Source organism: Aotus nancymaae, unplaced genomic scaffold (genome assembly GCF_030222135.1).
Source record: "Aotus nancymaae isolate 86718 unplaced genomic scaffold, 86718_ANA_hifiasm-v0.15.2.pri h1tg000058l, whole genome shotgun sequence".
Lineage (NCBI taxonomy): Eukaryota > Metazoa > Chordata > Mammalia > Primates > Aotidae > Aotus > Aotus nancymaae.
The window spans coordinates 12,434,264-12,452,536 of record NW_026988472.1 but is presented as its reverse complement, the minus strand read 5'-3'; the positions used below and the strand labels follow the sequence as shown (position 1 = coordinate 12,452,536).

The 18,273-nt window shown below is 41.0% G+C and overlaps 1 protein-coding gene across 1 annotated transcript in view; it reads right to left on the bottom strand.

Moving 5' to 3' along the window:
* The window catches only part of SLC9A7 (solute carrier family 9 member A7), a 143,561-nt gene that overhangs the window by 17,512 nt on the left and 107,776 nt on the right, over positions 1-18,273 (bottom strand). Inside the window, exons 12-14 of the mRNA XM_012448195.3 lie at positions 16,389-16,542; positions 8,737-8,796; positions 4,904-4,967 (exon numbers count right to left, since the gene is read on the bottom strand). Of these exons, the coding sequence (XP_012303618.2) occupies positions 4,904-4,967; positions 8,737-8,796; positions 16,389-16,542 (278 nt within the window). The remainder of the gene's footprint in view (positions 1-4,903; positions 4,968-8,736; positions 8,797-16,388; positions 16,543-18,273) is intronic.

The following is an 18,273-nucleotide window of genomic DNA, read 5'->3' as shown; positions in this document are numbered from 1 at the left end:
AGTTATTTATAGAAGTCTGGGAACAGAATAATGGAGGGCCTTTGTCATGTCATTTGGATAATGGGCGCAAGATTTCTCAGCAAAGGGTAATAATAGGGTTTAGAAACAGGGAATCAGCCAGGCACAGTGGGCTCATGCCTGTAATCCTCACACTTTGGGAGGGTTAAGTGGGCGGATCACTTGAGCCCAGGAGTTTGAGACCAGCCTGGGCAACAAAGTGAGACCCTGTCTCTACAAAAATATCTTATAAATTAGCTTAGTATAGTGGCACACACCTGTGGTCCTAGCTACTCAGGAGGCTGAGGGGGGAGGATCCCTTGGGCCCAAGAGGTCAAGGCTGCAGTGAGCTGTGATTGCACCACTGCACTCTAGCCCTGGTGACAGAGGGAAACCCTGTTTCAAAACAAAACAAAACAAAAAACCAGGAATCAAGTCTCTGACCATGATACACAGATAGTTTTCTTCCCTCCTTTAAAACTCTCCAGAGCTACGCATTGCCTAGATCAGGGCTTTTCTAATGCTAAAATGTACATACATTCCCTGGGGACACTGTTAAAATGTAGATTCTGCTTCAGAGGGGCTGGTGAGGCCTGAGTGTCTCCACTGTCTTGCTTCTGCCACTCTCCACCCTCACCCTTTATCACTTCAGGATGCAGATTCATCTATCTTGTTACAGATGTTTTCCCAGAATCTGAAAGAATGTCTGAAATAGAACAGGTGCTCAATAATTATTTGTCAAATAAATGAATAAATTGATCTTGATTCTGAGTCTCTAGAAAACAGAAAAGGAAGAGCAGAAAGGGAAATCAGGGGCCAAGGGAGGCATTTGGAAGCAGTGGTTACAGAGTAGTAATTGGAGGAAAGGCGCCTCCGCAACTGTTTGAAGTTAAAGATTTAGGTGACGGGGTATCAGATTTCAGCCTGAAGAAACAAAAACAAAAACAAACAAACAAAAAATGAGGACGACCCGGAAACAAATGACTCGAACTTGCTCGAAAAGTCATATGTGAACACAACTATAAACAGCTGATTTTCTACAGTTTTCACTACATAAACACAGACAGACATGCACGCACGTGTGTACATACACAGGCATTGGTGGTTTCCTTTCCTCCACATCCCACTAATATCCGGCTTGTGACCTTGTCCTGCTGACATGGTAAAACTGGGATAAATACAGATTCACACTCTTAGCTGCTCCAAAGTGGCCTCATCAATGAGTGCTCTTCTGTAAACTCGGGGAAGGAAGTGAATGTGTCTGCATGTGCAACCAACAGAAATCTCAGCTGTCTGGTCTGGCATGAAAAGTCCCCCCGCTTTAATGGGCTGGAAGGCCACCCCGGGGCTGGGCAGCTTGCCTCCAGTTGGGGTTGTTTTTGTTTTGGTTGCAAAGTCACCAAGACCTCCAGAGAAACAAAGCAACTGAGATTTTTTTGTCTTGTTTTGTTCTAATGAGTCAAACTTGCCAGGCACACAAAGCTGAAGTCTGACATGACATTTTTATGCTTTCCCCACATGAAGCAAAGTTCTAGGCAACAGCTCCCTTCCTTCTCCCACATGAGCTAATATTCTGTAGCTCCCTAGCCATGACTCTGTTTATAACCCCGGACTTCAAGACCAGTGAGGAAAATTGTGCTCATTACAAGACATGCTTTCCCATCAAATGTCACTTTTTTGTTTGTTTTTAGGAAGATATTTAGAAAGTGAGGTAAAGAGAACTGCACTTTTTTCTCTGGCAGAGAACAAACATCTGGATTTTCCCTACCTCTGATTTCAGTTTCATGACAACACAGAGCATGTGACCTGGATCTATTTCAGGGGAAACTGCAAGAACCCAGGGTTTCACCCAAAAATTAGAAGCCCACATATTTCTCTGTTTCTCATGACCACAGAGCGCTCCGAACCCTGCTGTTAGTGGCTCACTGGAATGAGGAGGTCAGACCAGGAGGAACTGGAGAAATAAGGCCCTTTCTGTGCCAGGGCATGAGTCATTTCTATGAGGGTACCCTGGAGAACCAAGCTTGAGGTTTGCATGTTTTTCCCTATATGACAGCAATCTTGAAAACCTTTCAAAAGGTCAGTGGAACTGACTTTGAGGGGCCCTCTGCATGATTGTGTGAGGTTTGGACGGAAAGAGGTCAGGGGGAAGCTGTGACGCAGCTCCTGGCTAGGGCTGTGGCAAACAGGGTGCCATTAGGAGTGCAGCGTGAGTCTCTGCCAGCCCGTTCATCACACCACGTGCATGGTGCTCTCAGCCCAAGGGGCCCTCTGGGAGCTGACAGGAACACTGAGTTCATCCATCCAGGCCCATCCAGGGGGGTTCCTGAGACTCACTCCACCTGGGGGCGTGGGCTATTTTAGCTGTCACTGCATGGACCGAATACCAGAAGAACCCTCAGCACTTTGGACCTGCTGCTTTCTCACTCAAACATTTCCACAGAAAAGTGACAGTAAGCTTGTTATTGAATCAAATTACAAGCCCAGTGTTTCCAGTGTGCGGGGTTTATGTGATACATCGTAAGTTCTACTACATGATTAGCCAAATCTTTTCACTTATTTTCTGTTACAGATGCTTGAATGCAGAGGTAGAAGCAATGGGAAACAGCGAAGGGGCTGGGGTGTTTCGAGTGGTCTGGAGCAAGATGAAATCTCCCCAAACCTTACGATCCATTTACTATTGGCCTTTTTTCTTTCTTTCGTTTTTTTTTTTTTTGAGACGGAGTTTCGCTCTTGTTACCCAGGCTGGAGTGCAATGGCGCGATCTTGGCTCACTGCAACCTCCGCCTCCTGGATTCAGGCAATTGTCCTGCCTCAGCCTCCTGAGTAGCTGGGATTACAGGCACGCGCCACCATGCTCGGCTAATTTTTTATATGTTTAGTAGATATGAGGTTTCACTACGTTGACCAGGATGGTCTCGATCTCTTGACCTCGTGATCCACCCTCCTCGGCCTCCCAAAGTGCTGGGATTATAGGCGTGAGCCATCGCACCCGGCCTGGCCTTTTTTCTTACAAAATTAATCTAGACTGGCCACAGTTCTGTGGAGGATGCTTTAGAATAGGGCGGCCATGTTCTACCAGAGCCATTATCTTCCCTTTGGTGAAATGAGGATGTCCATCATGTTTTCCCCTGGGGTTTTCTCAGGATGAGTTTCAAGATCTCCCAAACTCTAAATTAGCTTCCAGGTGCTCAGTTCCTGAACCCCTGTTTTCTAAAGTCCTTAATCAAAGCTAGAGTCAAATAGCAAATTTTCAAAGAGAACTTCTCATTGAAACCAAATGTTCGCAACTGACATAATAGCCAATTCTAAGATCATCTCAAAGGTCTTCTCGAGCTCATTAAAGTGGATGCCAAATCTCCAAAGTAGCTTATTGAAAAGTCTTCCCAAAATGTCCAGAACTTTCCAGGTCATGGATCTGTGTCCTTTGAGCAGGGACCTAGAATGGACATCAATGCTGTAAATGCCTTATCAGACTGTGGTCACGCTTAAAGAGAAAGAAACCACAAAAGGCTACAGTGGCGCCGCATTGGCCCCACACAGCACCACATTTTGCCAGACTTCTTAAATCTGATTTGGTAGGTAGAATCATTTCAAAGATCCTATGGAATCTGAAGTCTGCTGCAGACTGGATTTAGGATTAAGTGAAATGATGAGTCAGATTCAAAGCTGACTGGAAAAATAAAATGAATAGGGTTTCATGGACAACATACACATGTGGTCAGTAAAGCTGCCTGTTGCACGTTGCATCTCTCACTCCCTCATCCACCCAACAAACACCTATCAAGTTCCGGCATGTGCCAGCCACTGTGCTCAGCACTGGGTATTCAATGTTGAACAACATAGTTCTTGACTCCCAAGATCAAATAATATATTGGTAACACATTTCTGCCCGTATCATAACTCTCCTTTCCCCACCTTGCCTGCCCAGATGATACTGACCTGGGTAGAGCCAAACCTGGAGATAAAATCATCCCAACAGCTGCACAACTGGGATGATATGGCAGCCTCAAATCATATCTGCAAATCTGCTGATACTCTTCCCATCCAGAGGTTATGGTCTCTATCCCCTCCCACTGAATCTGGGCTGTGTCTTAGGAATGCATTTCTAAGCAGTAGAAAGCCACAGAAGTGATGCTGTAGAACTTTCAAGATTAGATCAGAAAAAGTGATGTAGCTTCTACCTTGCTTGCTGGGACACTTGCTCTTGGAACCCTGAGCCATCATATAAGAAATCCAAATACCCTGCAGCCACCATGCTGACAGGCAGCTCAGGCCACAAGGAAAAGCCTTGCACAGACATTCCAGTCAGAGGTCCTTGTGGGCGAGGCCTTCCAGCCCAGGTGTCAAACATAGGAGTAAATGAACCTTTGTATGATTCCGGCCCCAGGCTCCTGGTTTTCCCACCTGAGGCCCTGGACTTCATGGAGCAAAGGCAAGCCATCCCTACTACGCCCTTTCCAAATTCCTCACCTAGAGGATCCCAGGCCCTGGAGGAACAGGAATGCCTGCAGGCACCTGATGTCTCTCCTTGCTTCCTCAGATCCCTGGGATGGACAGTCAAATCATATTGCTCTCCTTCTCCTGGGGCCCACTGAGAGACTTGGAACCAGTTGTAGAACCAATATCCATTACTGAAAAGTGGGGAGTCAGGGACTCTTTCTGGTGAGCCCACACCCTTCATAATGTTAAGAACACAGACCCTGGGGACAAAGCCTGGCTCCATCACTTACTCTGAGATGACTCAAACTCCCAAACTTCAGCTTTTAATCTGTAAAATGGGGACAGCAGTACACACTTCATAAGGCTGTTGTCAGGATCACAATGAGGGAATCTATGTAAAGTGCCTGGCATGTGGCAAATGCTCAAATGTCTTCCTCAGGAAGAAGCATCTCTTGTGACTCACCCCTTGTAAGACTTGAAAGCTGTCATTGTTGGGTGGTGGGTCTTGATCGGGGTCAACACCAACTCTGAAAGTCACCAGGGAGAAAGACAAAGAGAAAAAGAGAGTATTAGCTTGGCCCATGGTAGCCATGCAGGCTGGAAGTAGCCCGGAGACTGACCATCTTCCCGAAGCAGAAGGAGTGGTTAGCTAAAAGGAGAGGAAGGCTGTCATGCAGAAGTTGTGAGAAAGAGGTCGCATACCACTTCAGATCCCAGAGGGTTGGAGGGGCGATGAATCCCATGTGCTTCCACTCTGAGCAAGGCCTCTGGAACACAACACATGCTGGCAACTGTCCACTTGCTTTTCTGTACCAGGTGGTCCCAGTTATCAAAATGTGGGTCTCACTGCACTGGGCCCTTCCTCTATGCTGCTTCCTCACTTCTGCCCTGGCCTGCTTTAATTTCCCTAACATTTTGTTACAAATTTTTTCAAGTATATAGGGAGAGAGACGCTGAAAGAATTTATAGTGAACCCCCTATATGGCCACCATCACTAGATTCTGCCATTAACATTTTACGGTATATTCCTTATTACCTATCTATCCATTTCTCTATCGCCCATCTTATTTTTTTGGATGCATTCAGATAAAGTTGCAGACATCAGTACACTTCCCCTAAAAACTTCACATGCATATTGACAAAGAATCTCTCCTTGACCAAACTTTAGTCAGACTCCTAGGAATTCACTTCCCAACTAGGTACTGACTTTTGGGCTTCCATGTCCATCTCAGCATAGCCCAATTTTAGCAAGAGTCTTGCTAAGTTGGTTTGGCCAAAACCCCCTGTCCCCATTATCTGATTGGGTTCTTCATCCCCCACAATCCCTCAGGTGATGCATAATCCCCTTAGCCTGTCTTCAGCAAGAATCTTGCTAGGTCAGTTTAGCCAGAATCCCCCTTACCCCCTTACTCCATCCACTGACCCCTGTTTCTCTCCCCTGCTGCAAAACCCCATCACAGCGGTCCCTATACCAATCGTGATGGTCCTGAACAACGTCTGCCTTACCCGTTTAATATATATCAGAATAATGTTTTCTTTAACAATATCATTAACTAGAGTCCTGATCTATTTTTAATCTTGGTGCCCCTATACCCTCTTGCATCAAGATGGCCTTGAGGACTCACACATTTGAGAGCAACAACTAAAGACAGAAAGAAAAAGCCAAATGGCAAGACTCATTTATAACAAATACTATAAAAGCACCAGGGCAATTGTCTTGGCTTAGTAACATACTAACTGGCACTCTGTGCATCTGTTCATTTTTTTTAAATCCTCACACCTTCCTCATTCTGAGGCAAGAAACTGTGCCATGGAAGACATGGATAACATTAGGCAATGGGGGAGAGAAAAAAAGATACCAGGGAAATCCTACATCTGCCATGGAAGTTCCAACCTTCACTGCAGCCACTTGATAATCAACCAAGTCTGAAATGCAGTCCAAACTCCTGACAGCAGAGAGCCTAAAAAAACCTCTCGGGCCCTCCCACAGACAGAGAAATGTGGGAAGGCCCTTGGGGTCTCTTGGAGGGCCTTGCTACTGGTGTAAGCGCGGAACAGGAGATTTCTAAGAAAGGAAGCAAAGAGCTGCTTATCAGCTTGTTACTGCTAAACAACAACCAAAAAACCCCCCCAAAAAACAATAAAACAGATCAGGGTCATGAACAAATGATGTTCTGCAATTTTTTCCCCCTATTCAAGGCTGTTTACTTTAAGCCAATTTAGTAATTACTTTTCTGGCAGGGTTGAGGGCCTCTTGGACCAATCCCCAAGGATGACACGGGACCTTGTGGTTTCCTACAAAGAGCTCCACCCTTGGGGCAGAGCCCAGAACCAAACTGGTCTCTGGGAAGAGGAGGTAAAGCAATGGGCCAGGGTGTTCTGGTGAGGAACTGGGCAGCAAGAAAGAACAGGCACAGGATTTTTTTTTTTTTTAAGAATTTTTTTGAGACGGAGTCTTGCTCTGTCGCCCAGGCTAGAGTGAAGTAGCGTGATCTTGGCTCACTGCAACCTCCATCTACTGGGTTCAAGTGATTCTCCTGCCTCAGCCTCCCAAGTATCTGGGACTACAGGCATGCGCTACCACACCTGGCTAATTTTTGTATTTTTGGTAAAGATGGGGTTTCACCATTTTGGCCAGGCTGGTTTCGAACTCCTGACCTCAGGTGATCCACCCACCTCGGCCTCCCAAAGTGCTGGGATTACAGGCATGAACCACCGCGCCCATCCCAGGCACAGGATTTTAATTGCAGGTTTAAAGCCTCAGAAGACTTGAGGGTCCCCCAACTTTCTGAAATTCCTAGTATCAGGTTACTGTTCACTTTATGTATCTCTCTCCTGACACTGGAACTTTTTATGCTGTTTTATTATATCTTATTTTAGCATTCCCCTGATACATCAGGGTTAAGCTCATAAGAACACAAATGACAGTCTTTTCTTTCAGAATGGACACAATTATCTTTATTTCCATTATGAATTAGACAGATGTGGACATCCCACACTAAATGAAAAAATAACGCAAGCAAACTGATGTGCTCATTCTGGAATGAATAAATACCAAAAGTTGATAATTTCTCTGTTAGTATAACTTGTCCATTCTGATTAACAGATAAAATGCAATGAAATCTTGGAATGTTTAGAAGTATTCTACGTTAATTAATCATTTTTTTAAAAAAAGTCCCTGAATGGTCAAGGTTTTGAGTAATTTGAGGAATATGAGACATACATCTTCATATAACGTCTTGAACAGCATGTCATAATCTGAATTTGCTCATGTCCCAAGTGTAATAACTTACACTTTGCCTGAAGGACTTTCCTTCTTGAAGGCATGCTTTAAAGGAAAGGGTTTCCTCTGCAATTTAGCTGGTATCAAAGTCAGTCTCCAAAAAGGAATATGTGTGTGTAGAAAAAAGTCTGATTTCAGTGAGCTTAAATACTTAATTTCATGGGTGTCAGTACAGTGTACATACAGGGCTTGGTGATATCCCAAGACCCATGTCCCACTGGTCTCACCACTGCCCTCAAAGAAGTGAAATAGTCTCATAGTGCCAAGAACAGAGTTGAAGCCTATTTTGCATTTGACGTATCTAACAGTACACAGAATCAGATCAGGAAGAAAACATGCCAATTAGAGAAACAGGAAGGAAAGAAGAAACATTCAAGTTTGTACTCGGCTTGCCCAGACATCACCACCCTTAAGCATAGTTATATCATAAACTTGGAAGGATACTAAGAAACAAACTGCATTAGAAGAATCTTTATCTTTTTGGTTAAATATTCTTCATATCTTCTGATTGACCATGACAAGGCACAAGTACACAAATACGTATTTTGAAAAACTGTAACAGCAGTGATATTTAATTAAGATGATGTAAGCCTTACCCCAGTCATGGTTGAAATATGAAAATTCTAGTTCTCTTTATGAATTAAGAGCCTTATTTACTAGATCATAAGCAGGATTTTGTGGGAAAAGCGTGGCTCTGAAAATGAGCTGCTCTTAACACTAAGCTCAGTTGTACAAAAAGGAGACACTTGACAACTCAGGCTTTGTGTTGGCAACACATTGTCTAACATGCGGGGAAAGCAGAGAGAATCCCAAGAACACTGACACATCAATCAACCCAGAGGAAGGGTGGAAAAAAATGATTAGAACTGACTTAACCTTTTGCCCCTTTACTAAAACGGGTGGAGGTTGGCACATACAGGAAGAGTAAAACAGTGTAAAGAGAAATATCTGAGGTTAGAAAGAAGAGAAAAGCCAGGCCCAGTTAATTTTTTCTGAGGATGCCCTTGTGTCACCTGAAGTACTGCCAGCGGTGTTCGTTCTGGTCCTCTTCGGAGGGCTCCTCGACGCCAACTCTGGGCAGCAGAAGAAGGGAATGTGAGTGTGATGGGGACAACAGGAGAGCTAGGAGCTCTGGGCACATGATCTGGACCATGTCCATGAGAGAGTATTTCTCACTTTCAATAAATGTATATCCTCTCTTAAACCGTCCCCGTCCTCTAAAACCCAGAGAGGCTGAGAGGCCACTACATTTAAATTTAAAGTAACAATGTTAGGAGCCAGGTCAAATGAGGATTGATCAGGAATGAGGATGAGCCTCTCAAAATATAATGTAAAATAAAATCAGAGGATGAAATACACCTCATAGAAAATAAATTTACGTAATTTTTTCAGAAATTCATCTGTTTTATAAAGCAAGATACAAAAAACAGAAAAAAGGAAATTGTTGCTTAAATATGTTATACATATTTAAAGTGTTTACACATATTTTTACACATATTTGACAGAACAAAAAGCATGATATAATTGAAAAACAGCAAGTTACTTAAGAAGACAAAGATGACCTTTTTTTCCCAGACAAGCAAACCATGTTGTACACAGGATCAACCTGAAAGTCAGGAACCTAACTTCTGCTATTCCTTTTACCTTGTAGCCTTTGAGTTGGCATGGTCCACCTTCACCTTCCTTAATTTCTGGGTTACTCAGAGTACATTTGAATCTTACCATCATGTTGGAGCAAGGTTTCGTAAACTTGGCAGCACTGACATTTTGGGTCAGATAATTCTCTGTTGTGGTGAGCCATACTGTGCATTGGAAGAAGTTTAACAGAGTCTCTGGCTTTCACCTACAAGATACTAGTAGCAACCCTATCCACCAAGAAGCTGAGGTTTTGACCCCTTCCTCTGGTTGCAGCCAACTAAAAACATCTCCAGATACTGCCAAATATCCCCAGGGGGGCAAAATTGCCCTCAGTTGAGAACCACTACACTAAACCAGGTATTCTCAACGGAGGCAGTATCACCCTCATGGGTATAAAAATTGGTTCTTAAGGCCGGGTGCGGTGACTCACACCTGTAATCCTAGCACTTTGTGTGGCTGAGGCGGGCAGATCACAAGGTCAGGAGTTCGAGAACAGCCTGACCAACATGGAGAAACCCCAACTCTACTAAAAATACAAAAATTAGCTGGACATGGTGGCACGTGCCTGTAATCCCAGCTACTCAGGAGGCTGAGGCAGGAGAATGGCTTGAACCTGGGAGGCGGAGGTTGCAGTGAGCCAAGATCGCGCCACTGCACTCCAACCTGGGCAACAGAGCGAGACTGTCTCAAAAAAAAAATTGGTTCTTGTAGGTAAAAAAGAAAACTTAGATATTATGATGGTTTATTGTCCTCCAAAGTTCCACAGCACAGACAGAGATGTATAGTAGATCTGTAGCATTAAAATTTCACTAGGGGAGGTAATTGGGGAAAAAGTTTTTCAAGGCTCCTCAGCAGGGGCAATAGTGAAGAAAAAGATTGAAAACTATTTCACTAGACAATGCCCAAATTCTCATGTCACTAATATCCCCTGACTTCTACAAGTGAGGACATGCTTCTTAAGGTGGTACTTTTAATTAGTTACATGTTCAGAATGTGACTTAAATCAGACTCTATTACTACAGCATTGAAAAATTATAGTAAACACCAGAAAAATAACCCAGATTCCTTAATGTAAGATTCATTGTCTCTTGAGTAATAGTATTAATAATAGTAGCAGCTGTAATGCTATGACTAATACTATTAATATAATAACAGCTAAAATATACTAAGTGCTTATGTGTCAGATGGTACACTGATAAGAGAATTCTTCATCACATTTATTTATTACCACATTTTATCCTCACACTACGACTGCCCCCATTAGTTGGTGAGGAAACTGAGGGTTACAGGTGAAATAAGTTGCCCAAGGTCACAAAGGTAGAAATGCTACAGCCAAGATTCCAACTCAGGCTGCTAGACTCCAGAGCCTCAGCTTTTCCTCTTATAGGATACTGCCTTTGATTACAAGGAGGCATCTTTAAAGTCTTTTAAAATATCCAGTTGCAAATGCCATTACATAAAGAGCTCAGAGCTTTTCCCTTCCTTTATTCTTTATGTTATCTTGCAAAGAGCTTTATTACAAATTCTCAGTCTAATAGGATTATGCCAAGTAGGGCATTCTTATCTGTCTTTGAATGATTACATTACTACATTCTGGAGTGTGAAGGCTACAGTTCATTTGGCCACCTGAGTGTATGTCGTTTCACTTTCCCCCACCATCACCACCACCACCATTTTGTGTGTGTTATTTGAAGCTGAGGGCTCCAAGAAGACAGTCATCACGTTGTCACAATGTGGTCAGGACACACATAAGGCTTGTCAGCCGAAATAATCACACAATCAATTTTTAAGTTGCCAAAAATACGTCCTTTGTCAATAACAATTATTACTCAAGAGACTAAGAAAAATATTATGTTTCGACAGAAAGCAATTTGCACATTTTGCCATTACGTTTTAAAATATCAATCACAAAACACCAATTTAAAAAGATAAATTGGATTTATGGAAAGCAGTGACCTGGCTTTGGATTTATAGTTATATCCATTTTTATATTATACACAGACTTGAAATTAGCCATAGTTAAGAAGCACAGCTAACTCCTATTTATGGTGAACTCCAAGAAACACCCTGGGCTTCTGACTTCTGAGCAGCTACTTAACAGCTTGTCGGGGCCTCTATCAGCCTGGAGAAGTAAGGAACGAGTAGGTACTGATCATATCAAAGTCACAGGGGTCAAAATACCAGACTGAATTTCAGGGGGTTTCTGAATCAATTTAGAATAAGAACCTTGGTTACAGAAATGATTCATGGCTATTAAGTAACACCACAAACCACAAGCCAGAAAAATCAATCTGTTTTATTATCTTATTTCAGAGGGAATTTCTTTTGATGTAATCTCTGTAAATGTCAGTTTCTACACTTATGTAATCATTATTTATACACATCTGGAAAAATGCAATGAACTGACACCATATGTACTTTTCAGTAATCGCATACTTTGCTTTATTATGCTGTCTGGATAGAGTCAGACAGAAGGAAGGAAATAATAAAGATAGAAACAGAAATAAATTAAAATGAAATTAGAAAACCAATACAGTTCTACCACTGGTTGCTATCAAGGTGAAAAAAAAAAAGAAAAACAATACAGAAAATCAATGAAATAAATAGCTGGTTTTTTGGAAAAGATCAATAAAATTGGCAAATGTCTAGCAAGACTGACCAAAAACAGAGAAGATATATCAAAAATGGGATATCACTATAGACCCCACAGACATCAAAAAGATAACAAGGGAATGGTACAAGCAACATAAATTTGACAACTTAAATGAAATTGACCAATTTCATAAACTACCACCACTTACCCAATATGAAATAGGTCATCTGAAAAGCCCTATAACTAATAAAGAAATTGGCTTCATAATTGAAAACCTCCCAAAAAAGAAGTTTCCAGACCCAGATGGTTTCACTGGAGAATTCTACTGAAAGTTTAATGAAAATAATTAACACCAACTCTACACAATCTCTTCCAGAAAACAAAAGAGTAGGGAACATGTCGAACTCATTTTATGAGGCCAGATTACTCTGATACCAAAAACAGATAAAAGCAGTACAAAAACAAAGAGAACTATTGACCAATATCCCTCATGAATACAGATATAAAAATCTTTAACAAAATGTTTGCTCATAGAATTCAGCAATATGTAAAAGAATAATATACCACATCAAGTGGGGTTTATTTCAGAGAAACAAGGCTGGTTCAATATTTGAAAAGCAATCAATATAACTCACTATATAATAGGCTAAACAAGAGAAATCATACGATCATCTCAATTGATACAGAAAAAAATATTTGACAAAATTCAATACCTGTTAATGAAACAAAATTCTTAAAAAACTAGCAATAGATAGGAACTTCCTCAACTTAGTGATGAACGTCTACAAAACCCTATAGCTAATATGCTTAATAGTGAAAGACTGAATGCTTTCCTCTTAAGATCAGAAACAAGGTGAGGATGTCCATTTATACCACTGTTATTCTACATAGTAGTGAAAATCCTAACCAGAGCAATAAGGTAAGAAAAGGAAACAAAGGCACACTGGTTGAAAAGGAAGAAAACAAACGGTTGCAATTTACAAATAACATGATGGTCTGTATGGTCTATGTAGAATTCCAAAGAATCTACCAAAAAAAAAAAAAAAGAAAAGAAAAAGAAGGACCAAAACCCTTTCAGAACTAAAGAACTAATAAGTGAATTCAGCAGTAAGGTGACAGGATGCAAGTTCCAACAAAACATGTATAGGCCTTATATGTTGAAAACTGCAAAAATCAAATAAAAGAAATCAAAGAAGGTGTAAATAAATGGAGAAATACATCATGTTCATGGATTGGAAGATTTAACATAATAAAGATGTCAATCTCCCAAAAAATTGGTGTAAAGCTTTAACAATTTCTACGAAGGACCCAGCAAGATTTTTTATACATGTAGACAAATTTATTCTAAAATTTATATGGAAAGGAACTGGAATAGCCACAATAAAGTGGGAGGAATGCTCTAACTGATGCTAAGGTTTACTGTATATAGTTATCAAGACAGTATGGTCTTGGAAGGATATACACATAAACCAATAGAGAAGTGCAGAAAGAGACCCCTGTGCATACAGACAACTGATTTTTGACGAAGGAGCAAAAATAATTCAACAGAGTAAGGATAGTCTTTTTAACATATTGTACTAGAACAACTGGATAGCCACTGGCAAATAAAACCTCAACCTATACCTCACATCTTATACAAAAATTATCTCAAAATGGATTATAGACTTAAATGTACAGTGTAAAACTAAAAAGCTTTTAGAAGATAATGCAGAAGAAAATCTTCAGGATCTAAGGCTTGTTGGAGTCCTTAGACATGATACCAAATGCATGACCCATAAAAGAAAAAAAATGATAAATTATACTTCATCAGAATTAAAACCTCTGCTCTATGAAAGACGCTTTTAAAAGAATTAAAAGAAAAGTTACACACTGGGAAAAAATATTTGCAAACCATGTATCTGACAAAAGACTACAGTCTAGAATAAAGAACTCTAAAAATTCAACAAAGAAACAAACAATCCAATTTAAAAATAGACAAAAGACTTGAACGGATATTTCACCAAAGAAGACATATGAATGGTAAATAAACATATGAAGTGATGTTCAACATCATTATCTATGAGAGAAATGCAAATTAAGACCACAATGAGATATTCCCACATATCTATTGGAACAGCTGAAATGAAAAACACTGACAATACCAAATGCTGGGGAGGATGCTGAGGAACTGGATCGCTCATACACTGCTGGTGGAAATGCACAATGGTACAGCCACTCTGGAAAACAGTTGGCAGTTTCTTATAAAACTAAACACATGTTTACTATCCAACCCAGAAGGCACACTCCTGGGCATCTGTCTTGGAGAGGTGAAAGCTTATGCCCATACAAAAATCTATACAGGAATATTCACAGTGGCTTTATTTATAATAGCCCAAAAACTTGAAACTATCCAAACGTCCTTCAAGGGGTAAATGGTTAAACAAACTCTGGTACATCCAGAGTTTGGCTGGAGCCACTTATTAAGCAGCACCTACGTGGATCTCCAAGGCAGTTACAAGAACAAAATGTCAAAAGTCAACTCTCTACTCTCAATGGAAAATTATTTGGTCCCTTATATGTTGGAGGGAGGGGGAGAAAAGGATTTATAAAATACCATGAAAAACAAACATGATTTATGAGGCTCTGAGCATCCAGAGCATCTACTAGGTGACCAGACAAACAGGAGCAGGAAGTAATCTCAGAGGTCACCAAACGCGAAGATTCTCAACTGTGTGCAGGGTAAATGTTTTTTCTTGCCCTAATTCTGCTACATAGAACAAAGATAGTACCATCTTACGTCTTAAGGTAAGAGACTAAATTTTCTTCACGTTTATATTCTCAAAGATGGATTCTTTTCCTTAATCCAACCCTTGAGATTCATGCCAGGAAATTGAAATTCTAACCTTCCCAAATTTTATAACTCTTCTTACAGGCAGTATAGCACAGTGGTTAAGAGTGTGGACTCTGTGGTATGAGTGCCTAGGTTCAAATCTTAGCTCGTCCACTTAAAGCTCTGTGACCTTGGGCAAGTTACTGCTTTGTGCCTCAGTTTCTCCAACTCTAAAATGGAGATGATAGTCCTATCTCCCTTATAAGAATGTTATGAGAATTACCTTAATATATGCATGGTATCTTGAACAATGCCTGCCACATAAGTGTTACTTATCATTATGACTAACACTGATAAACCCCATATTAGTTCTGCAGACCCACCTGGATCTTAGGCAGATACACTAGCCCAGAAATGGTGAAGTTGTCAGTGGAAGTGGCAGTGGCTGGCAATAGAAGTGGCAGCCCAGGAATCTCCACCTAACATTGACACAAAAACCCCAGATACAGGAGATGATTCTCTCAAATTATAGTTTTTTCCCCCAACTCCAAGGATGACTGGGATATCTCTGTTCATTTTCTCTCCTCCAAGCTATGTACGCCCTGCAGCTGTCTCAGGCATTCTACAATCTCGATAAGAGAATACAAACTAAAAAAAGGCAGCAGACAAAGAAAAACCATTGCCACCTTGTGGCTTTTCAGAGAATTTTTCTTCACACCTTTGCACTACCCAAGTGTCTTCTTGTTCTAGAACATGGTCACTCTCTGCAGACCTGAAATTGTGGCAGGTGGCCAGAGCACATCCAGTGATGTGCAGCACAACACTTAGAGCTGAAGTGCCCTTGAGATCACTTGGCAGAGCATCCTCACTTAACGCAGAGGAAAACTGAGGCCCAAAGACATGCAGGGCTTGTTTTCAATCCAAGCCAGCATTGGGCTGTGGGTCTCTTGAACCCTGTTTCCAATGACCTCTTTACCATAAGATGCTGGAGCTCACAAACACAATTTGGAATTCAAATGCTCTTGAAAAAGTCAAACACGTATCAGTGCTCCTCTGTCCTGACACAGCTATGAAGCCACGGGCAGAGGATGTCCATGAAACTGCAACAGATGAGGGTTACACAGGAAATGTTACCTCTTCTGTGCACTCAAGCAAGAAGAGACAGCATACAGTTTCATGCTAAAATAAAGCTAAAATGAAACTTTAATTGCCTCTATTTCTGGCTGGTGAACTTATTCTTCAGGCTCTGGATTTCACTTCAAAGGAACATGAAATACTGGACTCTGCCAGGGGCTCTTGGTCTATTTTCTCTCCCACAGCTTTAAGACTTTTTAAATTCTTGCTCTAATGTCACTGTTCTAGCAAGATCCAGGCACTTCTCATTCTTTGTATGTTTGTACTGACAACAATTTTAATGGCTACATTTTTTTCTCCTGGAAAACCCCATACTCTAAACTTTTACTTATTGTTTTTAAAAAAATTGTTAATCCCCCCTCACGAACAAAAGACTGTAAAAGGCTTCCATGAACTAAAGCCGCAGCATATCGTGCACAGGGTATTGAACATTCTCAAGAACAGTGACAGCTGACATACTCAGACAGAATTAGCCTTGGTTCCAAACCAACCTGATGTTAAGCCATGACAACATGGGTGTCGTGCCTCCTCCAATGATCCAGACAGTGAAGAACACGATGAGAAGGGTGGTCGTGAACATCATCTGGCGAGCATAGGATGCCGTGTCACGGATGGCCAACGCAAATGCCATTGCTCCCCTGAGGCCTGCGGGGACCAAAGAGGAAGATCTGCTTATAAGGATTAAATGACAATATTGTCTCAAAATCCACTGCTGCCCTTTGGAGCCAATAAACTCGATTCATTTATGCTTCAGGGGCCAATTTGTTTTATTCAGAAAGGAGGACCTTAAAGGCACAATTTTCTTTTATTCGATGTTGTCTTTTGCAAAACTCCCCAATACAATGAGAAAAGCATTGCACTGCTTTGTACAGCACGGTTTTTAGAATAATAACACTCTTATTACTTAAATGATTCTCTTGCTAGTAGCATGAAGTAAAAATAAATATAAATAAGTAATAATATAAGCTAAAATTGTGATCCCAACAAAACCCAAGCACTACACAGTCAATGTGGAAAAAAAAAAAAAAAAACGAGCTAGGTACTAGTATGTCAAATTTGTGAAAAATAGTTCAACATTTCCTTAGCAAAAGGGGAAGCCACACAGAGAAGTGAAAATATAACCCAATTTATGTCAGGGGTGGGGAACTCTTTCTATAACCGGCCAGATATTAAAGATTCTAGGTTTTGTGGGCCAAGAGGCAAAATCAAGAATATTATGTGCGTACTTAGGTCTTAGAGACGAACATTTCCACAAATTTTTACTATCAAAAGTCAATAATAATAATTGAGGCCACTTTGTTGTAATGAAAAGAGGGAAATTCTTTTTGGAGGGGATACTTTGCTTAATTGCTCTTTCAAAGTCAGTGTTCTCTATCATCAAATAGAGTGTAAATATTCATCTGTATAAGGCATTCTTAGCTTGTGGGCTATGTAAAGACAAGCAGTGGCCAGATTTGGCCCAGGGGTCGTAGTTTGCTGATCCCTGATCTGCATTAATGGATTTTAAGAGAAACACTATCAGTTTAATGTTTTGGAGTTCATCTTTCTAAGCTCTTTTGTTTCTTTTCCATATCATGCTCATAATTTATTTTATAGTAAAGACTGAATCTGGCTGGGTGTGGTGGCTCACATCTATAATCCCAGCATTTTGGGAGGCTGAGGTGGGTGGATCACCTGAGGTCAGGAGTTCGAGACCAGCCTGGTCAACATGGTGAAATCCCATCTCTACCAAAAATTAGCCGGGCATGATGGCATGTGCCTGTAGTCCCCTGCTACTTGGGAGGCTGAGGTGGGAGAATCACTTGCATCCTGGAGGCAGAGGTTGCAGTGAGCTGGCATGGTGCCACTGCACTCCAGCCTGGAGGACAGAGCGAGACTGTGTCTCAAAAAAAAAAAAAAAAAAAAAAAAAGGCCAAATCTATACTCTTTTGTACGTATCTAGTATGAATTTTTATTCACCATGGGCAAGATTGTGTGCATAACATGCGAGAGAATAAAACGTTAGACCTACTCATCTGTTCGTACATTTTTCTACTTTCCCAATTTCACAATTATTAATATATGTAATCTGAGTGCTTCACTACAATTCACTAAAGAAGAGTGACATCAATAAAAGTTATATTGAACACAAAGTTGATGTTTTCTACTAATCTGTCCTAGTGAAATATTTATATATATCTAGGTCACCCTACAGACAGCCAGCTATGTCACTGGTCAACATTTAAGACTCTCAAGGGATGTTGACTCAAAGAAGAAAACTTGGGCATCAGAGAGAGACCACATATAATACATTTTTCTGTTTCATTAGGTAAGCACAGTAAGAAATATTAAAGTGAAACCTCAGGTATTTCATAGCCTTGATGAATGAGTTCCTTT